At 39.9% G+C, this 21,115-nt stretch overlaps 1 protein-coding gene across 2 annotated transcripts in view; it reads right to left on the bottom strand.

Annotated features, from left to right (window-relative positions):
* si:dkey-225n22.4 (collagen alpha-1(XXI) chain) overlaps positions 1 to 21,115 on the bottom strand; it is a 99,964-nt gene that overhangs the window by 29,754 nt on the left and 49,095 nt on the right. For both annotated transcript variants that reach the window (XM_041968603.1, XM_041968604.1), the window contains exons 19-20: positions 2,844 to 2,888; positions 2,700 to 2,753 (exon numbers count right to left, since the gene is read on the bottom strand). In XM_041968603.1, coding sequence (XP_041824537.1) covers positions 2,700 to 2,753; positions 2,844 to 2,888 — 99 coding nt within the window. The remainder of the gene's footprint in view (positions 1 to 2,699; positions 2,754 to 2,843; positions 2,889 to 21,115) is intronic.

Genomic DNA, 21,115 nt, shown 5'->3' on the forward strand with positions numbered 1-21,115 from the left:
TAAATCCCAGCTGAAGTTTTTAGATCCACATGTTCAACTTCTTGGATATTCTCCCTATCTACAGTTAATTTGGCATTCAGAGAGAGCGGGTTTATTGAAATGAAGAGACGTTTTCTGTCTGGAACTTAAAAAAAGGAGAAGAACTGACGTTTCTCTTTGCCTAAACCCATGCAGATGGCAGGACATTGTGATTTTTGGACGGGAAACTGCTCCCAAAAGACAACGAGAAACTTTTTTTTTTTTTTTTTTTTTTTTTAATAAATGCGGAAACGAGATGTTAACCCCTTAACTGCCGGTAGCGGAGGCTGCATAGGTGAAGCTAAACAGTCAAGCTAAGAATGAAAGGTTAGAGAATTTGTAGGCCAGAAATCTGGATAATGAAGCACTGAAGGTGCATGGATGGAAGTTATTGTGCATATTGTGAATATTTCTCTCTCCTCACCATCTAGAAGCTGTGTGATTCTCATCCTGCTTTCTGTCTGTTCACCTGATGCTGATATTCATCACATATTGTTCCTTCTGTGTTTAGAAGGAAGCAGCTTCACAGCTTTAAATTCATCCTGCTGACTTTTTACCTTTTAGTTAGTAAATCCTGAACATTTCATCCTTCTTTCTCATAAATATTTAATTTTATGAATATTTATTAAGAAATATTTTAACTGTTGCTGTTTAAAGAGAAAACTGCTGCTAAACCTGTTTATGTGTTTAGTGCAGGGGTCTGCAGCCTTTCCAATCCAAAGAGACATTTTTCCCTCAGCCAGCTAAATAAAACTCCTTTAGAGCTGCAAATGTTAAAAAGGCAACTTAATATATATTTTTAATGAAGAGCCACCATAGGATATTTGTTATTTTTAAAGAATCACATTTTTATTTCTGTTTTTAGGTTTTGAAATAAAAAAACATAAAACCTTTATAAAAAGAGGATAAACAGAATTTCTTCTAAGGGATGTAGATATTTGTGGAAAATGATGTAAAGTATAAAAAAAATAAAAAAGCCCCTAATGACAGGAAAGATAGATTTAAAAAAAATATTTTAGCCACGTATTTAGAGACATCGTGGAAGGTTCAGAGAGACACTGATGTAGTGTTTGTACATCAAAATTTACTGCATTTTCTTTATATAGCTGTAGGCCTTCTTTTAAAGGAAAGAGACATTTTGCGCGAAACGATGCGATTATTCACGATTAAAAAGTGGATGGATTTGTATCATTAAGACAAAATTCACAGATGTTTCATGGACATCTTCAATTCAGACCAGGCCAGACAGTTACAGCGTACATCTGATGTTTCTAATCTAACATGTAAGACGTTATAATACAAGAAGTTGCACATAGTTAGACTGTTCAAGCAGCTAAGCTGTCTTGTTAAGATTAAGCAGCATTTTTAATGTAAGTCAGAACAATTTTCCAGCCAAGAGCTACTCAGAACATGTTCACCACCTAAAACATGGACCATGTTACACTGAGGGTGGAGTTGTTTGGCTGGACTCCAGCATCAACAACTTAAACTAAATAATCATCTGATGCAAAAGAGACACTGAGTAGAAATACACAATACAGCTCTCACGAAAACCACTGTGACATTTTTTGAGGTTTGAGTTGTTTCAGATGGAGAAAATTCTCTTCTAGTGTCCCTAGTCGCCTTCAAAAAGTGCTCTCTAATTATCCAAACTGAGAGCGCTCTGACTACACAAGCATCTCCCATTTCTTCATTATATGTATAAAAAAGGTGTCAAGAAGTTTTAGCCATGTGACTGATCTGAAAGAGTACAGATAATGTTGTGGGAAATTATCAGGGTTAAATTACTTCAAGTTTTTAGGACTGAAGATCTTCAGAGCTCAGTGTGGACAGAAGTCATGGCATAAAAGTAATAAAATATATTCTTCAATAAAAGGCATTTACTGTGTGATGTCAACTTAAAATGTGACGGTCAAAGCTGCCTGATAAATGAGGTTCAAATCATTTTATGCTTTCTACCTTCTAGTGTTCACAAAACAAGAAAACAAGAATCAAACATTTTGTCTCTAGTTATAGAGTTCAACCTCAGCAAAACACCTAAAGCTGGCTCACGTCCTCTGGAATTTAAGAGTTCCCACGAAATTCTTATTTTTTGTTAAAATGGCGAAGCTCTGACAGTAACTTAAACTGACTGTTGAACTCACACATATCTGATCAGTACATGGCAGCAGCTCAACACACCTGGTCATGTAGACGTGGTGAAGACGACTTGCTTAAGTTCAAACTGAGCATCAGAATGAGAAAAAAATGGGATTTAAGCTACTTTGAACGTGGCATGGTTTAGGTCATACAGAGAATGGTAATAAGGTGCATTTCTCAGGTTTACAGAGGCTGAAAGGAGATTCTCATCATGGATGCAGCCAACAAATCTGCAGCAACTGTGTGACGCTATCATGTCAACATGGAGCAAAACCTCTGAGGAATGTTTCCAACACCTTTTTGAATCTATGACACCAAAAATTAAGGCACTTCTGAAGGATAAAAGCGTCCAGCCTTATCAAGGACGGTCTGCTAAAGTGTCCAGTGGGTGTACATCTCACTGTGCAAGAGCTGTGCTGATGGACATAGATAATAATTTCCGTTCCTAACTTTTAAGTCCTGGATTATTATTATCGTCAGTCATCAATAATGTCCTCTAATGAAACAAACAACCATACTGAAGAAAAAGAGATGTTACTAACCGGTATTCCTTTCATCCCAGGTGGACCTTGTGGCCCAGGCAGACCAGGCTCACCCTGAAAATTCGTACAAAAACAAAGAAAATGTGTCAATAACTGCAGCTCATCAATAATTCAGACACAAGTCATGCTCAGTTCAGATATTACCGGAGGTCCCTGCAGGCCCGCTTCACCAGGAGGTCCCCGAGAACCCTGTGGATAACAAATCTTTAATATACTGTGATATGCAGGAAATGCAAGCATTTACAACCACTCTGGTAAAAGTTTCTGAAAATTTGTAGCTTCATATATCTCACAAATGTCATTTCCTGTGTTTAACACATCACTGATGTCACAGTTTACAGCACTTCTCTTTAACATCTACCTCAAAGCTGATCTTGACAATCTCATTTTAAATTTCTTTATTTATGTAAATATACTGTTTTATCTTATTTATTTGGAATTATGGAATTTATGGAATCTTGCTGGAGGGGACAGAAAAAATGACAGTAATAAAGAAGGAAAGTGGAAAAAAAGACTTTTTTACAACCTAAAAAAGTTGCAAAAAAGACAAAGATCCAGTAGATGAAAGCAACAACGTTCAATCCAACCTAACACCAGACAAGCAGCTGCTACACCAGAAACACAACAGAGAATTTCCTACAGCTTTTACAGGTAAACTAAGCTGACAGTCATCAGAAAAAAAGTAAAAGTTTGTAAACCAAGACAGCAACAACAAGATGTATCACGACATCAACCAAAGAACCGAAGACATCTGGCTCATCCTGTTCATCTCGTGTCTAACGTGTGGAATGACATTAAAAAATTCTGAATCTTAGGTCAAGAACAAACTGATATTAATGTGGTTCCAACATATTGAATATAAGCATAGGCATCGACCACCGTGTTTACCAAATACACAAGTAGCTTGTTCTTCTGTATTAGCCCACGAGCCACACCAGACATTGTCCCACCTGAGGTCACCAAACCTTATTGGTACTAAATTGTTTGACAACCTTTCCAGACAAGCTGTTTTATCATGGATGCTGAAATAAATCCATATTCATGAAATAAGTCTATCGTTGGCACTGATGTACACATCTCTGATTAAGCAAAAGGCTCCGATACCAGGACCAGGATAAGATTCCTTGATGTCAGCAAGCTAGCGGATGCACTAGGTCAAAGTGTATGTGATGCTCTTATTGGAGTACATGCGTTCACAAGTTGTGACGCGGTCAGTGCTTTCGCTGGCTGAGAAATCGACTCTTCTGTGCTGGACGTGGAGAAGTTGAATCAAGTCAGCTCCCTTTGTGCGAGGACGGTCTATTCATGCATGACCTTTGTACAAACTACCAACCTGCCAAGGAGATGTCCAGCCCCAAGTACTGCGGCTGGACACAGATGAGGATGGTAAAATTGTGCTTGTTTTGATGTGTGAATCACCTGCACCAGTGCTATGATGCAACTGCTCTCCTGTGTGTGTTCCTGCAAATTGGCAACATGTCTCAGCAATGGGCTGAAATGCAGAGACACACGCAGACAACAAGCCTGCAACAATGCAGCCAATCAGAGTCATGAGGAACAGCAAGTAGAGCTAACAGACTCCTAGGGTGGATCAGATGACGATAACTAAACCCTGCAACACAGTCTGCTCACAATCCACACATACAAGGGTCGTGTTCTTTGGACTAAATGAAAGCAGACTTTTAGTTTTGTTCTGGTTCTGGTGACCCATCAAACTTTCCTTTCAGTACTTTGCATAAAATGTTTTGCAGTAGTGGCAAACTGCCCAAGACATTAATCATTTGAATGATTAAAATCTTTCATTATAACATGCTCTGCTTATTATGTACACTAAATCAAAAGTATTTTTTGTTTTGAATTTATAAAAGGATCTATAGACAGAACAAAATTAGTTATAGGACCATACAGACTGGTTTGTTCTTTCAACATATCTTTGTTTCATCTGTGAACAATTTCATAATCAGATGGTAGCAGAGAAGATCCATTGGTATAGATTCATTGAATAAATATACACAGAGTCATTCCATGCATTATCTGGCAGATGTTAGCTGATGACTCTTCAATGCTTGTTAAAAAACGTGTTTTTGAGGAATCTACTCTGTCTTCCCTCTAGTTGAATCTTGCGGGTGGATCAAAGGGTTTGGGATCCGGACTTTGCGAGGCTGTACTGATGATCAGTTTTAACTCCCACATTTGTAGACTGCTTGTGTGCTTGATAAAGTAAAATCAGAAATCTATCAGCAGGTGTTTGACATGGTGGTTTTATTCCAGTGAAAAAACCTGTGCAGGTCCTGCATGCTTTCTGTTTTATTTCTCTGCTCTGTAGAGACTTGCAAGCATCAACTCTGTATATGAAGGTTTTGTTCATGGTCATGTATCATCAATATCAGATTCAGTGTTTATCTGACACTATCAGCACTGAGGTCAGTCTGAGACATGGCACAGCTCTTTAGGCCAGGGTTAACATAAGCACCAACCACTTTATCTTTCAAAAAATCCACTTTTTTTTGGAGAAAATGGGTCCAGCATGGTAACATTGCTCATATCGTTCCATCTATCAGCAAAGTACCCGCAAGTCTGTGGATGGAGGAGGAAACACAATCTGTCTGTATCGCCACCTGGTTTTGGAAATACCTTCATAGCTTCACACTGAGGTGAGCACAAAGCAGACTGAGGACAGGTTAGGACAACAGGTGAGTTGCTTCAGTATATCCAAAACACCATGGAGAAACGAGGAAATTAGAAAGCTGAAAACAAATTGCAGGAGAGCAGGGGGGAAATGGAGAAAAACAAAACTAACCATGAAATTTTACGTGAACAACTCAAATTCTACAATAATACAGTCAAACAGGCCAGAACTCTCCACTTCTCAGACCTCATCACAGACAACAAAAACAACCCCAAAATCCTTTTTGAAAACAATTGATCTTTCAATAAATGTTGATTTTAGCAAGATCTTCATGCCAGTATCAGATGCTGCATGTGAGAACTTTGCAGACCACTTCAGAAATAAAATCAGTAGTTGGATTCAATCTTTTATCTCAACAAAATGTTGATTTTAACATACCTGCAGCATTGCCTTTACCCGGGGACACTGGAGAGTTCTGGCCCTGGTTGATGCTAAGGAGCTTGGTTGATTTTTCTCCTAAATAAACCCAACAACCTGCCTTTTAGGCCCAATTCCCACATCAGCTTTAAAAACATTTTATGGTTTTGCTGAGTATGAGTTTTTAAATATGATAAATAACTCTCTTCAAACAGATGTTTTCCTATCTGGCTTTAAAATGGCATCCCACTTTTTTTTTTAATAACTACCGACCTGTATCCAGCTTACCATTTCTAAGTAAAATCAGAGAAAAAGTTATTTACATTCAGTCAAACACGTTTTTGGATAAAAACAACATCTTGGGAACATTTCAATTTGGTTTTTAAACAAACCTCAGTACCGAGACGGCCCTTTTAAAGATTGTAAATTACCTCAGGTGTAACTTGGACGTACAGAAACTTTCAGTCCCGGTTCTACTGGGTCTAAGTGCTGCCTTTGATACGGTAGATCACCAGATTTTATTAAACATACTCAGAAGTTTGGTGAGACTCTAAGGTACTGTTCTTAACTGGTTTCATTCCTATCTCAATGTCATGATCTATGTTTTTGGTTTTGGTCTTGTCATGTTTAGTTTTGTTTTGCTTTCTGCTTCCTGTCATTAGTGCACATGGTTTGATTTGGCTAACTGACATCACCTGCTTCCATTTAGTTCCCCTGTGTGTATATTTATACCTCTTGGTCTCATTTATTTCCTGCCAGTTCATTGTAGTGTTCATGTCAAGTTTAGTCTCTTTATGCCATGTTTCCTAGTATCTTTGCAATGTTTTGTAGTCTTTTTTTTAGTATTCATGCCAAGTTCAGTCCATGTCCAGTCCATGTCCTTTAGTTTTTTTTTAAGTTTATTAAAAACACATTTTGCATCCGTCTGCCTCGTGCCTCATAAACCCTGCATTTGGGTTCACACCTTCCATGCCATGCAACTACGACATTTACAGACTGACAGTTTTATTTAAGTATGGATACGTGCTCCTCAAATAGCCATAAAATCCAGTGTGGGGTCCCCCAAAGATCAATTTAGGCCAAATTCTTTTTAATCTGTACATGTTACCACTTGGGGATGTCATTAGGAGACACAGTATTTATTTTCACAGCTATGCTGATGATACGCAGCTTTACTTCGATGTGTCTCCTGATGACCTGGAGCCAGTTAATGTCCTTTTAAACTGTATTTTAGATATAAAGTCATGGATGAAAGAAACTTTCCTACAACTTTATTGTTCCCAAAGATAAGAGCGATCATTTTACCAAAATTACAAAACTACTTGAGTTTTCACCTCTCTCCACCTCTCGCTTCACTTGTAAAGCCCCCTGCATCGTGAGAGACCCCACCCACCTGTCGCACAGCTTCTTCAGCCTGCTGCCATCAGGATGGAAACTGCTGAGCCCGCGGGCCAGGACCAGCAGACAAGAACAGCTTCATCCAAAACGCTGTCAGGATGATGAACTCTCTCCCTGCTCTGCCCCCCTTCCACCTACATACCCTGGACTCAGACACCACCCATCATCACATGAACTTTTTACACTCTCAGGATCAAGCACACAGCCACTTTATCACGTTAACCAGACCACAAGCTAACTCAGACTTCTTTTTTTTCACTATAATCATAAACATATATTGCCCTGACTGCAATTTGCCTTGTCTATTTATTATCCTGTTTTATTTACTTAGTGATAGTACTTGTTTTGTTGTTTTGTTTATTGGCTTACATTTCATCACACCAAGGTTTGTGAGAACCATAATTTCAATTCTGTTTGTCCTGTACATGCTGCAGAATTGACAGTAAAGCTGACTTCAACTTTGACTTTGATATGCATTATTGTAAGAAACCCTACTACAAACCTTAACAATACTGTGTACCAGTGTGCTTTACCAGTAAGGCTGTGGGAGTGTTCACACATTACTGCATGCAATTTGCCTGTCACATTGGCTGATTTTCAAAGAGCTCAAGAGGGAACCACCCTTGGCCAATCTGAATGCTTTTCTACTTCTTTGCAAAATTCATTTTATTCTGGTATATTATAAGCTTCTGGGTATACCGCCTTCTTAGCAAGATGACTCTTGGAAAAGAGGTTTTTTAATCTCATGGAGGTTAGATAAAGGAGAAAACGTTTCTTGGTCTAACGAGTCTCCATTTCAGCTCCACATTCAGATGGTAGGGTCAGAATTTGGTGGAAACAGCATGAAAACATGGATACATCCTGCTTTAGACCAATGCTTTAGGCTGCTGATGCTGATGGTGTAATGGGTGTAAATTTCTTTGCTCACTTTCAGCCCCTTACTACCAATGTGCCATGGTCTAAATAATAGCAACAATACCCAGGTAAAACTACCTGTATATTGTTGCTGTTGGAACAGGAGATTTCCTCATGTGCAGCTGAAAAAACTTACTTATCAACATACAGACACTTTTAAAGCAGAGTTCTGTTTATATCTGAGAATGGTTCCATTTCAGACACCTTATAATTAAAATAGAGACAGCTGTGCAGCTTTAAGTAAAACAGTCCACAATAATAATAAAAGCTGCAGATTCCCCATGTTGCATGTTAACAGCTCTTTGATTAAGGAGGGAGGATTTGGCTTCAGGCTGCAGTGGGAAGCCGCTCAGCACGCAATGCTGCCTGCAGACTCAGACTGTAGAGATGTTTGTGCATGCTCATATGAATGCACAAACATGGGTGTCAACTACAATACACCAAGTGCAAGTTCTGTGTCATCATAAACAGGTTTCTGAATGCCTGACGTCCAAAACGGCAGCTATGTAATTAGCTCAGACATGAAAAATGAGTTTCTCATGTTGAGCATGTTTACCATAATCTTCTCTTACACAGAGCATGCTATCAAAAAGAGATCAAGTTTATGGTTATGGGGTGGGACAGTGATGAGTTTACCAGTAGGAGATAAATTTGTGGAAATTAACTCTTAAAGACCCAGAGAGATTTCACAACATTAGTGTTTTAACCCAAGGCAGCATTGTTGAAATTTGAAGGTTATGTTTTGGGAAGCTGTTTCAGTTGGAGCCTTTGTGCTAGAGAAACTGAAATACCTGTTACTGTCTGCTATAAAAGTACATCCAACATTCAGTTTCAACCTTGTTGTGTCAGAGATCAAAACCACTTGCTAAATACAGTTATCCTGTAAAAACAGCTCCATACCACAATCTTTTGGTTCTGTGGGTTTTGGAGTTGGTCCTCCACAGAACAGGCTTGTTAAAGTGTGTCCACAGATCCTGCATGTGTTCAGGATCAGAGGAGTTTGGAGCAGAGATGGGCGTAAATACTATGATACCAATAGTTTATGGTACAGGTGCTCAACATAAAATTAAAATATATTGAAAAAGTTTATTTATTTCAGTAATTCCACTCAAAAAGGAAAACTTGGAAAATGTAGATATTCATTCCTCACAGACTGACATATTGCAAGTGTTTATTTCTTTTAATATAGATTATTATAAATGACAACTAATGAAAACCCCAAATTGAGTATCTCAGAAAATTTGAATATTGTGGAAAGGTTCAATATTGAAGACACCTGGTGCCACACTCTAATCAGCTAATGAACTCAAAACACCTGCAAAGGCCTTTAAATGGTCTCAATCTAGTTCTGTTGGCTACACAATCATGGGAAGACTGCTGACCTGACAGTTGTCTAAAAGATGACAACTGACACCTTGCACAAGGAGGCAGGACACAAAAGAGGCTGACTGTTCACAGAGCTCTGTGTCCAAGCACATTATTAGAGAGGGGGAGGGAAGGAAAAGATGAAAAAGTGTACAAGCAATAGGGATAATCGCACCCTGGAGAGGAAACGAAACCCATTCAAAAATGTGGGGGAGATTCACAAAGAGTGTACTGCAGCTGGAGTCAGTGCTTCAGGAACACATCAGCACAGACGTATGTAAGACATGGGTTTCAGCCGTCGCATTCCTGGTGTCAAGCCACTCTGGAACAAGAGACGACATCACACAGGCTGACAACAGACAGCTGGAAATCAAAGCTAGCTATATTTTTTTCCTTGTGTTTTTTAAGTTCTATTCAGTTTTAAAATGAATATTCAAAACCATTTTTATAATAATTTCCTGAAAGAAGTCTCCCAAGTCCAGGTAGAGGTCCTGTAGCCTTTTCCATCTGTTTTCTCTGAGAGAAATCCAGTTAATATGTAGGACTTATTTATTCATTCTACTATTCTTTCTACTACTACTATTCTACTGTAACTTGGAAAGCCAATTCAGCATCCATCTTCATCCTGCCTCTACTGAGATCTCCCCAGCCTGTAATGACAGCTCACTTTAAGTTCATAGAATGAAATACTGTACTCACACATGGTCTGACTCGCTCATTTTCTGAGGTTAATACCTGTTAATAACTCAAGAAAAGAAGTGTACAGCTAATCTTTCTGAAGACAGCACACTTTGCATTTTATACATAAGCTGGAAACTTTGACATGAGAAACCTGTGGAAGCACACAATCTAAAAAGGCATGACTGTAAATACACCAGTTTAAATATTACAAGTAAAATTTTATTGCAATACTTTGTAGTCCAGAGTCTGAACAAGAAAATTACACTGTATTTGTACACTGAAGAGACGGTTTGGAGGTAGGCCATTAGCAGCTCTGTACTGACGCATGGACAAATCCTGCAGTGAGTAATCTCAGTCAGCAGGAGGCTTGTTAAAATAAAATGAAAAGCAACAAACAAACACATTTAAGCCTCAACAACACCATGCAAATAAAGTTTTAACAATCTGCAAGACCCCAGAATCCTCTCAGACCACTTTTTACTGCCCATCTATATTTGCTGACTGTGTTACGATGTAAGTGGTGTGTAATGTTGTACCACTGTGGACCACAGCAGAACGGTGCCACTGCAAATGAACATGTAAAAAAATCTGTAAAATGTATTCTGGTGCTACAGGGCTTGTCATTCATTTGTACGTCTCAAACATTCCCTGAAGCCAAATTTTGATTCTGTGTATCAACACATTTCCATAATTTCTAAAGATAATTTCTCAGAACATACAAAACTCTAAGAGACCTTTATCATAGATATTATCAGGCAGTTATGGGTCACTATAAACTATATTCATTTCCTTAAGTTTTAAAATGAATATTTTAAAACCTGTGCCATTTTCCAGAACTGCAGCACCAGTAGCTTATTAGCGGAGACAGTGCCCTCCCCTGTTTGCGCTGAAGGCACCTCCCCACCCCCCACCACCATGCCGAGCGCTGGCTCTTCACGCTAACTTGCAGCCCCTCACGCCCCCAACCCAACATTACCGATGCAACAAAAATAATGGGTATCATTTTCATGTACACTCTCTCATTATGTAAATTAGCCATGTGGAAAGAAGCAGTACAGAATGAACACTGAGGGGATGAGATCACAGATCTGTCTCCAGTCTGTGTTCTCCAAATTTTAGTTTTGTCGCTAAAAAACTGGTGAAAGGTGAATTATTTAGTCTGTGTTTTTCTATTTGAGCGCCACTTTCAGCGCACTGTGGGCACTGTGTGGATGTGACTTCTGCTGAGTAACAGAGTAACATTAAACAGAACTTCAATTTATATTATATATTTATATATATATACATATTTTTTTTTTTTTTTTTTTTCCTTTCCGAGTGCTGTTATTGTCAACAAAAAAAGCCCAAACAGAAGTTATCAAGAAACGGTACATTGGAGAAAATACCACTGAAATGTGTCTCTCCATAATCCTAAAAACCTGGATGAGGTCATTGGCCATCTGAAAATCCCTGTTTGCTGTCTTGCTCTGCCAACCAGGTTTTTTAAGAATGTTTCAGGGTGCATGGACTTACATAGCTTACAGACTGTAAACACATCTCTGCTTTCAGGTGTCTTATCAAACCACTACTAAAAAAAAAAACAACCAGACTTGTACATGAACCTCCAAAGACTTAACATTTCTAAAAGGCTCTCATACTATAGACCACCAGATACACAAAAATATCAGGTTTTAAAATATTATTAAGAATAATAAACTACGTTCATTCAAGTCAGTCTCCAAAAGTCTCCAATACTACCAGAAAAAGTCACTAGATTTGTCGCTAGTCGCTGGAGTGGTCTGAAAACTCGCTAACTACAGCAACAAAGTCACTAATTTGGCAACACTGCTGCCTGAGCCTGCCTTTATTGGGTCTGCCATTGGTTGATTTGAAAGCAGAAATGCAATTTTGTGCTTACTTTTCTAAAGATATGGTCTCTCCATTAGAAAAATAACAAATGAACATATGAACAAGATGAAAAACATGATTTTCATTGGAGTGGGTTTTTAATTACCTCCACCAAGGTGGAGGTCATGTTTTCGGCAGCGTTGGTTTGTCTCTCTGTTAGCAACAGAACTCAAAATGTTATGGACAGATTTGGATAAAATGTTTAGGAAATTTAATAAATGGAATAAAGGAGCAAGTGATTAGAATTCAGGGTTGGCCAGATGACTGTCTGGATCCAGGAATGTTGTTTAAGGATTCCTTCATATTGGGACATAGAGATAATTTTGCCAATACAGCTTCTAACTTAACAGATAATGCCCAGAATCATTGGCAACGGAAAAAAATAAATAAATACAATGACAATATGACATCATAGTAGGTGTTAAGTACACTAACAGCTAACCCAAACTGCAGCTAACCCAGGAGGCGGCCATTAGAGGAAATGTGAATTTCTTCAAAGACTATTATAGCCATTTGTCTAAGGGTTTGTTTCCAGGGTCAAGGATTAGATGTGGAATCTATCCTGATGATGGAAAATCCATCCAGATAGTGAAATCAGCTTGAGCGATGGAATGGGGCTGGAAACTGGGTAGGTTTTTTCAGGTGAGTGACCCAATGGCTTGGCAGATGCAACCTCTGAGTGTTTCTGGTTTCTCCTGAACATGGAGAGCAGTCTGCTCCCATGAACCTGTGAGGAGGAACAAAAATAGATTTTTATTACATCACCTACTGCACCTTCTTGTGAAGCAAATTTTCACCTGCTGTGGTGTCATTTTATGATGCGGTTTGTCTACGGAGCGAGTGGTGCATCAGATGAATCCTCCAGGTAAATCTGATAGGTGTTATTAACCAGGTGGTCAGGACATAACCTTGATTTCTTCATAAAACAAATTATTATAATATTGTAGTAAATTTTAATTATTAAAGACCACATTCAACAGGTGGATCTGCCATTCACAGGTGACTTGGATATTAAATTTATTCTTGTGGTTGAGGGAACGGAGGTGTGTGTTCAGTCTTTTGCATTGATGGTGTTAAGACCAACAATAGAATTAGAGCCGTCTAAACTGTGACTTATTGAATGAATGAAATTAATAAGAAATAGTTTATTTTTCCCCTAAGAGAAACTAGAATGTGAGCGCATGATCTTCAATATCTTGCTTTTTATCTTAAAATAACTAAATGTTTTGTAATTTACAATAACTTACTTAAAAATCGGACAAAAAACAATATTGTAGTTTTTCTATTTTAACAAACTGAAGAGAAAAAAACACAGACGCTGACTTTGTACAAATATTTCTACTCTGATGTTTAAAAGAGGTTCATAGGATTTCTTCTTATCTAAGAATAAATCCAGAATACGAAGACTTACGAAGAAATTTCGTAAAAAATACTTTACTAGGACTTTGGAATAAATTTGGTCATAATGGTTGGTAAACAAGGACTGTTCATCAATGAACCTACTTTACTCTGAACTTTTAAACTTTTTACTGAATCTATATTGCCTACATTAAACAACTTTTATTACGTCCTTTTTTTATTATTTGTCCAAAGATTAAATCTCTTGTGTGGCATAAATGTGTGTATTTAGTCCACTTTCAGTGGTGTTTTAATGTACAGTGGTGTGAAAAACTGTTTGCCTCCTTCCTGATTTCTTTTTTTTTTTCTTTGCACGTTTGTCACACTTAAATGTTTCAGATCATCAAACAAATTTAAAAATTAGCCAAAGACAACAAAAGTAAATACAAAATGCAGTTCTTTTTTTTTTTTTTTTTTTTTTTTTTTACCCTGTCCTGTCCAGCATCCTAACATACAGAACGGTGGTCTGTGTGCCATATTTTGCTTGACAGATTTGCTCTACCAAGGGAGACATGTTATATACATGGCTGCCCTTGATATTTTTATTATTTTTATTGTAATCTTATTTTCTTTAGTCTTATATGTGAGTGCCGAACCTGACAGGGAGATAGAGGAAGAGAGAGAGAGAGGAAAAAAAAAAAAAGGGCGAAAAGGACAGGATTAAAATGTGGAAATAACAGTTGTCTATGCTGCCCAGAACATATCACAAAAAAAAAAAACAACAACATAAACTACCACAGTACTACACCATCACCATCTCATGGCTCCTTCCAGTTTTTAATTGCATTATAAATAGCCCATACTCATGCACACACAACTCAGGCTGGGGGGCAGGGGTCTTCCTACGCCCTCGTTTCCCAGGATGCACTCGGGGCTGTGGGGGGTGGAGGTTCGGTGCCTGCCTGGAGTCCTGTGTGGGGTGCTGCTGGGCGCCATCTGCCCTGGGGGCTGCCCTCAGTGCCGCATCGGGGGGCTGGTGAGATCCCGGGGAGAATGTATGTGGTTGTGTGGGTGTGTGTATGTGGAGAGGGTCGGGTCTGGGGCCCACCAGGCCTTAGACTCCCTGGGCTGCCCCTGGTGGTGGCGGGGGGGGGGGGGGGGGGGGCGCGGGGGGGTGAATGGGTAAGGGTTGGGGTAAAGTTTTGTTTTTTTTTGTTTTTTTTGGGGGGGGGGGGGGGGGGGACCGGCGGACATGTTCTTGTCCTTGGGGTGCCTAGCCTTGGTGTTGGGTTGGCGTGGCCCACGGTGGTTTTGCCTGGGGCGGTCTGGCCCCGTCGGGTTCCTGGGTGGGGCTTTGCTGGGGGGAAAGGGTGGCCCTTGGGCCTGTGGGGAGCCTGCCCTTCGTGCGGCCCGCTGGGCCTGCTCGCCATCGCCCTGGGCTGCCCGGTGCCCGGTGCCCGGTGCCCCTGCCCCGTCGCGCCGGGGGTTCCAGTCTGGGGACCCCTCTGCTCTGGTCCGGGTGGGCCGCTGCTCTGTCTGCTTTGGCTGTCCCGGGCTTGGTACTCTGTGGATCTGCTTGGCCTTTGGGGCCTCGGGCTCCCCCCGTCCCCCGCTGATGCTTCGGGGTGCGGCGTGATCGCGGCCCCCTTGCGGGTACACATTTCCTCCCTGTTGCATGGCCACACATGCATATTAACACTTGCATGCTCACAAACGTGCTCGTCTCTCCATCCGCTTCTCGCTAGATGTAGCTGATGTTTGTGTGTTGGTACGTTCATCTGCAGGTACGTTTGATGACTATTGTAATTTTTTATATTATCATCATTCTATCTTTCTTTCGGTATCACAAAATGCAGTTTTAAATGAAGGTTTCTTATTAAGGGAGAAAAAAAAACAAACCTACATGGCCCTGTGTGAAGAAGTGATTGTCCCCCTGTTAAAACATGCTTGTGCTTTATCACACCTGAGTTCAATTTCTCTAGCTACACCCAGGCCTGCTTACTGCCACACCTGTTCTCAGTCAAGAAATCACTTAAATACGACCTGCCGGAAAAAGTGAAGTAGACCAAAAGATCCTCAGAAGCCAGACATCATGCCAAGATCCAAAGAAATTCAGGAACAAATGAGGAAGAAAGTAGTTGAGATCTGTAAGTCTGGAAAAGGTTATGAAGTCATTTCTAAAGCTTTGGGACTCCAGCGAACCGCAGTGAGAGCCTAAATTACCCCAAGAACACAGCGACGACTCATTAAAAAGGTCACTAATGCCCTGGTCCTCAGGGGGCCCGTGTTGGGCATCAGGGTGGGTGCTGGCCCGCATTGGGTTGCTGTTCAGGCCTCTGCCTTAGGGTGGTGGATTGCTCTTGGGCTCCTGGGGTCCCTGCAATCTGTTTGTCTCTGGGGGGTGCCGCTTGGCGTAATAGGTGGCGCCTCCTGGGATCAGTGATCTGTGGCAGATTTTTCTTTATGTTGCTGATGTTGTTGTTGTGATTGATTTTTTTTTCCACAATAAAAGTGAAAAATAAATTGTCAAAAGGGACCTTATATCCATAAAGATCCCCTTGGCTAATTTGTTCAGCAGAACACATCATGCTGCTGCTATGATGCCTGACAGGACAAGGTAAAGGGTAACCTGTTTGCAGCGGGTCCCACACCACACCCTTCAGCTCCTCACTGGGAATCCCTTTGCATCCATTTTCCAGTAATCACAGCAGCATGTTCTGGTTGGGCTATGTGGTCTCCTCTGGGTTCAGTGTGTGCAGAAAACCACTTTAAGGATGCTAGGAGGAGTTCTTATCAGATCCCACAACCACTTCAAATAGATTCTTTTGACATGAAAGATCAGCAGTTCATCCTCGTACAGAGGAAACTCATCCTGCTTGACTGCACATGCTGTTTTATTCTGTTAACCAATTGTGGTTTCAGGGAGCTGTAAAAGCAGGACACTTGAACTCACTTATACTGTTGCCTGTAGTGAGATAATCCAACAAAGCTCCGCTTTGAGGGGATGTGGTGAGACAGGCAGTGGGTTCTATTGTGGTTTATTGTATTGTTCTGCTGTCTAACTTTATCTTTTATTGACTTTTCTGTCAGATCTTCAGTTCTGAGATGTAAGGCTGTCACAGCCTTCTTACTCTTAAACATTAAGTGGCAGGCTGAAGTGGAGGATTAGTCTGCTTTCACAAAGGGACAGCATCAGGCCACTTTCTCTACACTAGTCTATTTTCTCTTGTTAGACATCCAGAGACTTATGTCATTTTGTCATTTATTGTGCCATGGTGGGCGCCTTGGCTGTGTAATTATGAGGTCTGCTTCTCTCAGGGATTTATGTGAGTAGTGTGGCGAGACACTTCAAAAGAAAACATAGGCAGTGAAGGTTTCCTCGCTCCCAACATGCAGAGCTCTGAACCTGAACCAGGTCTACAGCTGGACCATAGATGAGCCAAGGCTAACAAGAGGGTCTAGTTTAGAGCCAGAAAGCACTATTTACTGTCCCGCATTTGATCAATTACAGACCCTTTTGCGGTCATACATCAAGGCCAAACAGTCTTCATCAAGTGGTATAAAAATAGTTGGTGCTTGTTTTAGAGCAGTGTTAAATAACAGCGTGGCCCCTTTAAGAATCGTTGGGAGAAAAGAGCAGAAAAAGTTAGCTGCGAGAACGCCACAAAGCACTTCTACACCCCTAATATATATATATATTTTTTTTTTATTATTTTTTTTATTTATTTATTTTTTTTTTTTTTTACATCGCCATCATGGGTGGCAAAAAGCTAGTCGCACTTCACAGGGGCAGAATTAAAAACTACAGAGGCTTATAAATATTTTGTGGCAGGTTGGGTATGAGACCTATAGCTGTGGTAAATGCCCCAAACAAAGTATTTTCTCTTCATGTCTAAGGTGAGCGGACGGCAGACGCAATGTAAAAATTTGGGATGTCTCGATGTTATATTTAGGAGGTAACGTTGCAGTAGCTGTCGGAAAACATAACTACTTTATTACTGTTTTGTTTGTTGACACAGTTTAGAACTGAAAAAGTGCTGACTACACAGCTGTGACAGCTTCCAGTTCTCTCGCCTGGCCTTCAGGGTTAGCAGGAATTCTGTTAAATGAATCCCATTCTTGGAATGTCGATTGGAACATCCAAAGGCACAGCATGAATGTACACCTGCTTTGTTTTTCTTTTTGCCACCCACGGTTGCCAACGTGCAACTCACATGATCTGTGATGAAAGCTGAGAACGGTCTATATTTAAATTGCAAACACTAAAACATCTTCGCGAATGGCTTATCACAGATATTGGTTTTATAATTAGTGATTACAGGCAGAGATATCTTTATCTCTGTGTGTTACATGAAATCATCACAGCTGAAATTCCTAAATCTGAGTTGACGTAAACTCCTGATAATAAAAGACCTACAGCTGCCACATACATAATTTTTAAGCTTCAGTTGTGTGCAATTGTTTCAATGTTACTGTAGAGTAAGATGCTGAAACAGAGGAGCTGTATGTGTTTGATTAAAGGCCACACTAGCAGCCTGAACCCTTTTACAGTTGATTTACATTTAGGCCTCATTAACAGTCAGTGGAGCTGTCACGGATGGGTGAGGAGAGATTCTTTACAGTCGATGAGCGACGCTTCCTCAGGCAGCAACAACACTGAACGCTAATTTGGTTCACATCTGGATTTCTTTCTATCACTGTTTGTTAATTCCTTCGAACTTTTAACTATGAAATTTACTGGTGATATTCACATGAGGCAGTCTTATCCAGGCAGTTACTCAACATTTTTCTGTTATTGTGTTTGGTGTTCTTTTACGGTTATTTGGTAGACTCTGCCTCTAAAAGAACCCAACATGTGGTAACTGTAAACACCTCTTTGGGTCATTAGAATTCCCACATTCCCAAAAGCAATTGAGAGGACATGACCTGTGCTTCCTCTGTAGTTACATGTCTGACCAACATTCAAGTACCACCAATCAAAATTCAGCAACTGAAGTCCATCCAACCCTTTTTATTCTGCTTATCTGAGATTGAGTCATGGAAGCAACAGGTCCAGGTAGGAAACTCAGACATCCCTCTGCTTTCCAGCACCACTATCCTTCGCCTCCTAGGTATCCATGGCATTCCTTAGGCAGAAAAGATATGGAGACCCACACCCAAGTGTCCTGGGACTTTCCCTGGACACTTGGATGGTGGGACACTTGAAGGTTAGAATAAAGATGGGCCAGTAAATTCTATTCTACAGTCATTTAGCAGACGCTTTTATCCAAAGCAACTCACATTTGAGAGTAAGATTGAAACCTTTGGCTTTCAATTCTGCTCCCTCTTCATCACAACAGACTGGTGCAACACACTCATTACTTCTTATAAAGCCCCAATTCATCAGCCCATCTCTGGTCCCATCACTCATGAAGATCCTGGCTACTTAAACTCCTCCACCTGAGGCATGGACTCATTTCCAACCCAGAGGAAGCATTCTATCCTTTCTTGGTTGGAAAACATGGCCTCAGACTTAGATGGAACAGTGGAGAAGAATGAACATTTAAATGGGAAAAATGTACAACAAAGGCCTGTACTACGAAGCCGGATTTTTTCCTTTCGAGGTAACTATCGAGGGTTTTCTGTAAGACACTGGTTCACTTCTTAACACACCATGTAAACTCACACTGAATGGCTAACTTGCTCCGGAGCAGGTTATGTTCTGGATAAGAGGTAGAGTATAAAAGCACCAACTCCTGACAATCAGTTCTCTTGGAAAATGTTCTGCCCATTCTTAGAACATTCTGTCCACTTTGGTTCGTGGATCATGAGAGGCACTCTAAGGAGAGAGAGTTTGTAGGAACAGATGCATCCTTTTGATGAAGAAATAAAACCTTGTCACTGAAGTATGTTTTGTATTTGTTCTTGACTTGTTCCCAAGTCTGTTTAGCTCCAGTAGGGTTAAACCTGAAATAATCAGGTTAATAATAATGGTCGCACATGGGAGAACTACATAAACATGAATTTATGGAACACACAACATATACAGGAGAGAAAGAGACACCTGTTTTTCATTAAAATGTTCAACGATCCCTGACTTTGTTGCTGCAGGAAATGCTGTTTGTTGGTGTTATGGCAATTGTAATGCAACTTGGGTCACCAGCCTGTGCCTGGAGCAAGACATAAACCAAGCATATGGCAAGAAAGCCAAACCTATTTGTATATTTACTGTGCATTTGATTTTATCTAAAAACAAATGCTGAAAATCATCTACAATTACAGTATTTCAAATGTTGTACATGAGCCACTCATGTGAGAATCACAGAGAAAAACGATTATTTATTAGATCTAATTATCAAACAGCTTTCTCTCTAGGCTTTGTGAACTAACAACATGTTGGCAACATTGTTGGTACCCTTCGGTTTATGAAAGAAAAACTCACAATGGTCACAGAAATAACAGAATTTTTATTTATTATTACTTTTGTCAGATTCAAGTTATTTCTGTGACTATTGTGAGTTTTTCTTTCATTAACCGAAGGGTACCAACACTTTTGTCCATGTGTATAACATGGAATTTATGTCTAAGACTTTTCCTTAACCACACTTAATTGAACACTGAATAAAGAAAAATGATAAAAGAAGAAAAACATTTAAAAAGAGAGAGATAATTACACACAAGATGCTGGTGGGGTAATTAGTAACCGGAAAAGGTAGTAAAACACAACAGAAAACAAAAGTGAATAAGATTTATAAAATACAACAGGAAGAAAAGTAACTGAGGGGTAAGAGGAAGCCTAGTGAGAAAAAGTAGACCAGAACTGGGGATTAAATCAAAACCTGAACACAAAAACCATGACACACACAGCTATACAGGCTGCTTAGCATTGAACCTTTATCAGGGCTGGACCTCCTTTTTCTTCAGAACCGCCTCCGTTCATGGTGGCAAAGATTCAACGAGGAAATTTTTGTTCCGTATTGACATGATAGCATCACAGTGGCTGCAGGTTAAAAAATGTCCTTCATTCTATAAGTGACTATTTTAAATGTCAAACGTTTTAAACTGGTTTTACTGGATCTGCCCCAGCACACAGGCCACTTACAATCTTTTTATATCTACTTGTAAAACATTTTTTGTTATATTTCTGCTTCACTGTTTTATCTTAATGGAATGAGTTGCTTCACTGTTTTTATTCGTTGTTATTTCATGATTTTTATTTATTTATTTATTTTTAATCTGCTTTAGGTTGTTGTCTTGTTAAGCTGTGTTCATGCCAGAGCTATTAACAGATTTTCATTTTTGGGAATAAAATGGACAATAAAGAAGTGTGAGTCTGAGTCTCTGGTCTTAGAGTGATGGGCATGGTCAGCATCAATACTCAGGTAGGCTGTGATGTTTAAAGAAGCATTACGTAATTTTCTGACCATCTCCAACCAGTCTGCCCATCCTCCTCTGACCTCTGACGTCAACAAGACATTCTAGTCCAGACAACTGCTGCTCGCTGGATATTTTCCCTTTTCTGACCATTCTCTGTAAAACCTAGAGATGGTTGTATGTGAAATTCCCAGTAAATACTCAGACCAACAACCATGCCACGTGCAAAGTCGCTTGAGCAGTGAGTGTATCTCCACCACAGTGGCGTAATATTCCATCAAAATCTTAGCTTTGAAATGTTTAAATTCATTTTTCAGGCAAAAACAAAAATCCTATTTTGAGCTAGATATTTGGAGGAATGGTTCTTCTTCAGGCAACACTCCACACACACACACACACACACACACACTCATCCCACCACTCTACAGTTGGT

The sequence above is a fragment of the Melanotaenia boesemani genome, chromosome 18, assembly GCF_017639745.1.
Source record: "Melanotaenia boesemani isolate fMelBoe1 chromosome 18, fMelBoe1.pri, whole genome shotgun sequence".
Lineage (NCBI taxonomy): Eukaryota > Metazoa > Chordata > Actinopteri > Atheriniformes > Melanotaeniidae > Melanotaenia > Melanotaenia boesemani.